This window comes from Aegilops tauschii, chromosome 2 (assembly GCF_002575655.3).
Source record: "Aegilops tauschii subsp. strangulata cultivar AL8/78 chromosome 2, Aet v6.0, whole genome shotgun sequence".
In the NCBI taxonomy this organism is placed as follows: Eukaryota; Viridiplantae; Streptophyta; class Magnoliopsida; order Poales; family Poaceae; genus Aegilops; species Aegilops tauschii.
In genome coordinates, this window is record NC_053036.3 from 490925941 (window position 1) to 490935462 (window position 9522).

At 47.8% G+C, this 9522-nt stretch overlaps 1 protein-coding gene across 1 annotated transcript; it reads right to left on the reverse strand.

Moving 5' to 3' along the window:
- Nucleotides 1-4473: 4473 nt before the first annotated feature.
- Nucleotides 4474-6078, reverse strand: LOC141041157 (uncharacterized). The gene is made up of 2 exons (XM_073507272.1): nt 5162-6078; nt 4474-4774 (listed from the first exon to the last, which is right to left on the reverse strand). Exons 1-2 carry the CDS (start codon nt 6076-6078, stop codon nt 4474-4476), a joined length of 1218 nt encoding a protein of 405 aa, XP_073363373.1.
- Between the last annotated feature and the right edge of the window lie 3444 nt (nt 6079-9522).

Here is a 9522-nt window from a genome sequence, read left to right on the forward strand (position 1 = left end):
GACTTATGGTTTAAAAATGGTGGCTGGTCAAAGTTTGGGTCAATTTCTAAATAAATTTGAATTAAACAGAAATTCCTTGGGGGTGACGTCGAAGGCGTAAAAGAGAAATACGCCTCCACTCGTACCGCTTCGGGCGCGAGTGGTGAGGCTAACGGGCGGGCCTCGCACGTCAGGCGAGAGGGAGGGGAGCGAGATCAGAGGGCGACGGCGCTTCGCCGGAGCTCACGCCGGCGAGGAGGGGGTTTGGGGCTAGATGAGAGGGATAGAAATGAAGCGGGGTTCACGGCGCACCCGCCCGTACCCGTGGCTTGCCGTGGGATGGCCGGAGCTGCTCGCGATCAAGCTCGCAAGCTGCGGTGGCGGACGGAATTCGCCGGAGTGTAAGAAGACGATGGCTAGGGCGGCTCTGAGGGCTCAACAGCATCCAAGCAGCACCAAGAGACCTCCAATGCCACGCCTGAGCAGATGGTCGAGCTTGAGGGGCACCGGAGCGAGGTGGCCGAGCTACGGAGGTCGCCGGAGTTCACTGGTCGGGGCAGCCGGCCAGAGGCCTGCCCGACTGGGCTGTGGCCCTTCTACGTGTTCATGGAGGTGGTGAGGAGTGCTGCGTGGCTAAGAAACGAGGAGGGAGGCCCTATATATAGCCGGAGCGAGGGGGTATCATGTCACCGCCGGAGCTCTCTGGAAACTGGCGAATGGCGACGAAACGCTCCAGTGCGAGGGGGCAAGGCTTCAATCTCAAGGCGGAGGTTGTCCACGCTCGCGGACGAGCACATGGAGTAGGGGGGAAGAGGACAAGGGCACGCGCGCACTATGGATTTTGGCCGCGACGTGCCCGTGCTCGCTGCAGCATCTCCAGCGTCGGCGAGCGCCAGGGAGGGGTTAAGGATGATGGTTCGGGGCTGGTGGCGTTGCACGGCAGTCGTCGGCGAGCGCTGGATCGAGCACGCGTTGAACAGGGGAGATGGCGACACCCAGAGCGCGTCGAGTGGCTGCCAGGCACCGTTTCTTCACGCGGTCACCACACTGGTATGGTCAAGACGACGCCCAAACGCTGCCAAACCTTGTCTACGCTCTAGTCCACGCAGTGTTTAGTCTAGGAAAGATGAGAACACATAGCTAGGCCGACCAGACTTGACGCAACTAAGTTGGCAAGTTTCTGACCAGAAACTTGGTCGCCAAGTTTGGCTGGCTTCTAGATGGCCACTAGGGCTGATCTCCTGGGGTTTATTTTTTCTTAGGAGGGTACTCAAGCTCAAGAAAGATTAGGGCCAAAACATCAAGGAAAAATGCACTTGTTGTACAATGTGCATTTCTGGTCCAGAAGAGAAATGATTTTCTATAGCAAAAATATTACAAAAAGTCATGCAATATTTTTGCTTGGGAAGGTGTGCTAAGGTCCAGAGAATATTCAGGAATTATCTCAGAATTTTGGGAGCAAAAAAAATTGGGGTTGCTTTGGAGCACAAGTTTCTGAAAAGAGTTTCAAGGAGGAAAATCAATATTTTTCTTTTATGAAAAATATTCATTTGATTATTTTGGGGATTTATCAGAGAAATATTGTTGAATGAGGAGTAGATGGGTCACTTGGGTGAAAGTCAAGGATATGCCCAAGTGACAAGTCCATTTGAAATGATTCAAAAATCCAAATCAATGCAAGGCAAAAACCAAGTCCGGAAACAGAGAGAAGGCAAGTCCGGAAAAAGAGGGAAGGCAAAATCCAGGCTATCACAAACCTCCCCCACTTAGGATGAATCTCGTCCTCGAGATTCGGTTGCTTGGGAAAACAATTCTGGGTATGCAGTCCTTAAAAATTCCTCTCTTTCCCAGGTTGCTTCCTCTTCGGTGTGATGCTCCCACTGAACCTTGTAAAACCTTATTGCTTTGCTGCGAGTGACCCTTTCTGCCTGATCCAATATTCTGATTGGCTTTTCCTCATAACTCAAATCCTTAGCCAATTCTATCTCTGCCATATCAGTCCTTTTCTCCGGTGGTGAGATGCATCTTCTCAGCTGCGAGATATGAAACACATTGTGTACTTCTGACAGTTCTGGTGGCAATTCCAACTGATATGCAACTGTTACGACTCTGGCCATGACGGGAAACGGGCCGATGTATCTGGGTGCCAATTTTCCACGGGTCTGAAACCTCTTGACTCCTTTCATAGGGGTGACTCGGAGATATACGTGTTCTCCGGGTTCGAAGCTGACCTGACGGTGTTTGGCATCATAGTAGCTCTTTTGTCGTGATTTGGCCAGCTGTAGTCTATCTCGGATTTCCTTGACTTGCTTCTCCGGCTCGAGCATTAAATCAGTCTCGAAAATACGGCTGTCTCCGGTTTGAGACCAGTTCAAGGGGGTGCGGCATTTCCGGCCATACAGAGCTTCATAGGGTGACATCTTTAAGCTGGTCTGGAAACTATTATTGTAGGAAAACTCAGTGTAGGGCAGACAGTCTTCCCACTTGGTTCCTTGGGCCAATGCACATGACCGGAGCATATCTTCGAGTATTTGATTTACTCACTCAGTTTGTCCATCTGTCTGGGGATGATAAGTCGTGATGTACTTCAGAGCAGTCCCCAAGGCTTGATGTAGTCGGGACCAAAATGCGGAGGTGAAGAGAGATCCTCTGTCGGAAGTGATAGTGTTGGGTACTCCATGCAGATTGAAAATTCGTGACACATATAATTGTGCAAGTTGATTTGCACGGTAGGTGGTCCGGATGGGAAGGAAATGTGCCACCTTTGTTAAGGTGTCCACTATGACCCATATTGCGTCGTTTCCTCGGTGAGACCTTGGTAATCCGGTGATGAAATCCATGCATATATCATCCCATTTCCATTGGGATACGGGCAGAGGTTGGAGGAGTCCGGCGGGTTTTTGGTGTTCCGCCTTTACCTTGTTGCATATATCGCAACAGGCCACAAACTATGCGATGTCTTTCTTCATTCCATCCCACCAGAATACCTGACGAAGGTCTTCATACATTTTGGTACCACCTGGGTGAATCGAGTATGGCGCTTCATGTGCTTCTGCCAAAATTTTCTTCTTCAGACCTTTGAGGTTGGGTACGCAAATCCTTCCGCGGACCTTAGCGTACCTTGTTGATCCCTAGAGAAATCCGGTGCATGGCCTTTGTGCATCTTCTGGACATAGATTTTCAATAGTTTGTCATCCGCCTGAGCACTGCAGATTTCTTCTTCGAGAGTAGGGGCAACTTCCAATATGTTGGCAAGACGGGCATCGGTGATCACCAAGTTGAGCTGAGTGATTTCTTCATAAAGCTCAGGAGGCAATGAATCCATGAGAACATTAAGGTTGGCTGGTTTGCGGCTGAGGGCATCAGCCACTACATTAGCTTTGCCCGGGTGATAATTTATTCCGAGGTCGTAGTCCTTAACCAACTCGAGCCATCTTCACTATCGAAGGTTCAAATCGGGCTGAGTGAATATATACTTGAGACTCTTGTGGTCGGTAAATATCTGGCACTTCTTTCCAATCAGGTAGTGTCTCCAGATCTTCAAAGCGTGCACCACCGCTGCTAATTCCAAATCATGAGTGGGGTAATTTCCTTCGTGTTGCTGTAGTTGTCGGGATGCATAAGCCACAACCTTGCCATCTTGCATGAGTACGCATCCAAGACCTTTCTTGGAGGTGTCACAGTAGACATCAAAATTGCGGTAGATGTCTGGAAGAGTCAATACTGGTGCTGACGTCGGCCTGATTTTTAACTCATTGAAACTCCGTTCGCAGTCCTCAGTCCATTCAAACTTCTTATCCTTCTTTAGAAGCTCGGTCATTGGCTTGGAAATCTTGGAGAATCCTTCAATAAAACCGTGATAATATCCGGCTAGTCCAAGGAAACTCTGGATTTCTGAGACTGTCATGGGTGCGGACCAATCAAGTACATCTTTCACCTTGCTTGGATCCACTGAGATTCCTTCTGCCGAGAGGATATGCCCGAGAAATCCAACTTGCTAGAGCCAGTACTCACATTTGCTGAACTTGGCATAAAGCTGATGGCCGCGGAGCCTTTGCAAAACTGCTCAGAGATGTTCCTTGTGTTTGTCTTTGCTCTTGGAGTAAATGAGGATGTCATCAATGAACACCACCACAAATTTGTCCAAGAAATCCATAAACACCTTGTTCATCATATGCATGAAGAAGGTTGGGGCATTGGTGAGGCCGAAGGACATAACGGTATACTCATAAAGACCGTACCGAGTGGTGAATGCGGTCTTGGGAATATCCTCCTTCTTTATCTTGAGCTGATGATATCCGGTCCTCAAATCAATTTTGGAGAATACTTTGGCCCGCTGAGTTGATCAAACAGATCGTCAATCCTTGGCAGCGGATACTTGTTTTTGATGGTGACGTCATTCAACTGTCGGTAGTCTACGCACATTCGTAGGCTGCCATCCTTTTTATCCACGAATATCGCGGGTGATCCCCATGGTGAAGAGCTTGGGCAGATTTATCCTTTCTGCAGCATCTCATCCAGCTGTTTCTTTAATTCCACCAATTCTGATGAAGGAATCCAATAATATTTATTGTGTATTGGTGCGGTTCCAGGCACCAAATCAATTGCAAACTCCAGTTCTCGGTCTGGCGGCATGCCTGGTAATTCTTCAGGGAATACATCTGGATACTCACTGACCACTGGAATTAGCTCCACCTCTTCTGCCACGGCTGTGAACATCATATCCTTCTTGGGTATGCTCTTGCGGGCATAAAAATTTGTGGTGTGACCTTCCGTATTTGTCATGGTAACTTCTCTGGTCGCACAGTTGATGCATGCTTGGTATTGGGTTAACCAATTCATGCCCAGAATAATATCCAATTTGTTGGAATCGATGATTATCAGAGATGTTGGAAACTTGACGCCCTTGATGTCAATTTCCAGATTGCGGCAGACCACATTGCTTCTGAGCAGGGATCCCGGGGATTGTACCAGCATGTGTTTTCCCAAAATCGAGCAACAAAATTTGTTTTGGGCAGCAAAACTCCGTGAAATAAAAGAGTGGGAAGCCCCAGAGTCAAATAAAATTACGGCGGGTATGTCATTAACAAGGAACATACCAATGACGACTTCCGGGTCCTCTTGGGCTTCATCTGCGGAGATATGATGGATTTGCCCTTGGATGGTATTTGGGGCGGAATACGGCTCCATGTAGTTGACTTGCGGATGGAATGGAGCTGTTTGCTTGTTGTTCCTGGGGCACTGTCTGGCGTAATGTCCTGTTTGCCCACAGCTGAAACAAGAGTTGTTGCGCTGACAATCTTCACGCACCGGGCTGGTCACGATATTCTTGACTTGAGTGGTGGTCTTGTTCACATTCTGCTGCCAGTTGGGTTTGTACTCCACCTGAGTCTGTTGCCAAGTACGAGCCTTCTGCACTGGTTGCATATCCTTCTCCGGCTCAAATTTGCGCTTGTGGTCATTAATAGCTGGCTTGTTGTCGTGTAGGAGCTTGTATTCCCTTTCTACGATGAGGGCCTTGTTCACTAGAGTCAGGAAGTCCGGAAAATCAAACATGTCGAGAGTGCACCTGAGATGCTTATTCAGTCCTCCAAGAAATCTGTCGACCTTCCGTTCTTCTGTGGCCACATCATGGAGATAATAGCGGGCCAAATGGTTGAATTTATTCATGTACTCGTTGACTGCCATGCTGCCTTGAGTGAGGGCGAGGAATTCGCACTGCTTGATTTTCATAATCCCGGTGGGAATATGATACTTGCGGAAATGATCCTTGAATTTAGTCCAAGTAATTTCCTCGTCCGTGGGCCATATTGCCTTAGCATTATCCCACCATATAGCGGCAGCTCCTTCGAGATAATGCGTTGCGAAGGGAACCTTGTATCCCTCTTCAGTGCGAGCAATCTCCAGTTTCCTCTCAATAGTCCTTAACCAATCATCGGCATCCAATGGATCAATAACTTGGCTGAAACTGGGAGCCTTGGTTCGCTGAAAATCTGATAGCTTGGAGTGATGACCATTCTGGTTGCCATTCTTCCCAACCATAACTTGCACACTTTTCAATATTTCCATCAGATCATTGCTCCTTCTTTCTTCAAACATTCGCAGGATTTGCTCAGTGGAAGGCGGATGTGGCGGTGGAGACGGAGGTGGCTGATATGGCTCGGGGGAATGTCCTGCCTGCCTTGCGGAGCGACAGATAGGGACATCCTCACAAGCTTGGCTGCTGCTGCTTCCACGCATCATCCTATTATTTATTTTTGCAATACATAGCAACCGTGATGAGAAAAATCCAAAATGGGAGGAAAGCCATTGACAAATCCCGGAAAAAAACAACGAATGAAAACCAAAGCGAATAACAGGTTCCAACATAATTATACATAGACTCAACATGAAAGTAAACATCGCAACGGGTCTACTACCCTCATACATGAAACTAAGCATCATGACACGTGCGGTTACACCCATACATCATACTCATGACGAAAGTGATACTCTAACGGTCTACTTCTCAGACTGCGTTGCTGCGGGCTCCTCTCCGGAGCCGGACCCAGATCCTGAACTGATAGTGGAGACCTCCGGGTTAAGAGAGACGCGACGGCGCTGCCTTGAGGGCTCTCCCTCATGGGCAGGCGCGGGATGGGATCTAAGCATAGGAGCGGCAGGAGTAGCGACAAGGGAAGCCCACACAGCAGGAGCACTGCGAGGGATCACCGTCAGGGGGTTAACGGTACCCTGCGAAGTCACCGGGGGAACGGAGGCGGGAGGAACGGGAGTAGTGTAGATGACAGTGGGAAGAGGGTTCCTGGTACGAGCAGCAGCGAGAGCTGTCCGGGCGCGTGAAAGCTCCCGAGCTAACTCGTAGTTCAGGAGATAACTGGCAGTGATATAGTGGGAAAGGTGGCTAGTGGGACGATCGCACGCCGGATTAATCAAAGGAAAGCGGATACACCCATTCTTGTGCAGAGATGGGTAGTAGAAGAGACCTGGGTGGGTGTGCATGTGAACCTCGTTGTAGCACAAGTCTACAAGAGCCTCGATAGCAGCAAACTTAACCGCCTGAGATGGCATAGAAGCAAGACCACCCTTAGTAGAATGAGTGTAAGCGCTGGAAGGGGAACTGTGGTGTAGAGTGACCTCAGCCTAATACTCATACAATGCACCGGCCAGATGCTCCCAATACACCCGATACTCTGGATCAGCACCCTCTGGGTAGATTCGTCGCCACACGTTCTGAAGCAGATGCGACGATGTGTACGGAGTTGGCTCGGGATGGTACAAGATCGGTACTGGAGCCATCTACATTCACAAACCATATGGTTAGTAATAACAACAAATAAGCATGCATGCGATGCAACAACCAATTTCTATGACTACCGGCACTCAGACGAAGCTATCTACCATTTCACTAACGCATTAACGGTCTAGCGTGTCCCACAGTCAGCACGGCTCAGATACCAAGCATTGTGGCACCCCGGCTCAGAGCAACCGGTTTACCTTGCATTTCCAGTCCAGAGATCAAGTCTTCTGGCAATACAGAACAACATGGTACAGAAACAACCGCTTTATTGATGCTAGCGGATTACATAAGTCTGATCTTACATCGAGATACGAGGCCAAGCGGCACACATGGTGCTGCTGAACAGTATGTACATTATTTAATGAACATGACGAGGGCCTCGATCACACGAACTACGCGACAGCGGAAGAACGACGAAGTGGAACTCCATAGCACAGGGACACTGACGTGGACACGGCCTAGACGCGAGATGCGCTCCGATGCGAACAACTTGCCTGAAAGTTGGCATGACACGCCAGGTCAGTACATTGAATGTACTTGCAAGCTCACAACAAACATAAGCACGATGAGAGACAATATCATGACAATTAAGCCAATTAATGCAAAGCAAGAACTACTAAAGATGCAATGAAACCAATACGCGCATCGAGTCTCGCAGACTCACTTACCAGACGATTACCTCGTAACCAAGCAGTGACCATACCGGGGTCACAACTGAAAACCAACCGCTCATGAACAACTCAAGAGTGCATGAAACACAAAGAATCACAACAATCATTTAGTTTGCAAGATTAATTATAAAAGTTGATCCATGGTGTGACTTACATCCGAGCTATGCCCATAATCGAGGACGCGGCTATCGATAGATTAAATACACTCTGCAGAGGTAGCGCACTTTACCCACACTACAGAACCCTGGCCTCGCACTCCCATTCGGGTGGACCAAAGCATTCCGACGAAACCCTCCCTTTATCATGGCACTCTCCCGGCCACTCTGACCAACTCCCTCTCAGGGCTAGGTCTTGGGTGGCCCCGTGCCTACCAAAGGCACCAACGGCCACCATCATGGCAAAACGGTCCCAAATGGGGACAAGGTACCATAAAAACAAAAACGAGCACACAAGGTTATGTCTGCTTACCGGGCCAGGGTATGCACGCCCATAACCTTCCCTCCCGGGAGGCACTGGTGAGAGGCACAACAAAGGACCAAATTAAGGCCTTCCCACAAGGTAAATGTGGTGGCACTGAATAAAACCCGATTCAGTGGCACCATGATGTGATCAACATCATATTCAAGTTTAACTTAATCAAGTTTAACTTTGACAAAAACTTTTTATAAATAACAATGATACTTTGCCATAATCACGCAACTAATCGACATGCAAAGCAAACAAGACATGGATAGGGATCAAACTTAGCAACATAATTATCTTGCAATACTCAGGTCAAAAACCTCACTGGTTTTAGTTCATTTCTATTTTCCAGCAATATTTTTATTAGCTCATCACTTATATGAAAATATCACTTAATAAAAGAACTCTCATAATCTACCATAGCAATATAACTAATACAAAATTTTATTCTACTTGACCAAAAAAGTTCATGCAATTTACCAGTAACGAAAACAAGCATATCAAGCATGATAAAATAACTAGCTATTAACAAAATTTATTTATCAAACTTTTAATTGCAATTAAGAACTCATATTCAAGTAGAAAATCATAGATATTGAAATAACACCATCCAAATGCTGGTGTGGCTTGCCTTAGTGTAGAGGAGGATCACACCCCTCTTGGTTTGCTTCAAGACAAGCTTCTCCTTCTGAAAATAATTAAAAACCACAAAAACAAATATCAAAAACCAATCTGAATATTACCAGAAATTCTAGACAGCAAGGAAAAATCCACCTTTTGGTGTGCTGCTAGAGCTTTCTGAAACAAAGACAATGCAAAAAGAATCAAATCATTTGCACTTATGGTTTAGAAATGGTGGCTGGTCAAAGTTTGGGTCAATTTCTGAATAAATTTGAATTAAACAGAAATTCCTGGGGAGTGACGTCGAAGGCGTAAAAGAGAAATACGCCTCCACTCATACCGCTTCGGGCGCGGGTGGTGAGGCTGACGGGCGGGCCCCGCACGTTAGGAGAGAGGGAGGGGGAGTGAGATCAGAGGGCGACGTCGCTTCGCCGAAGCTCACGCCGGCGAGGAGGGGGTTTGGGGCTAGATGAGAGGGATAGAAATGAAGCG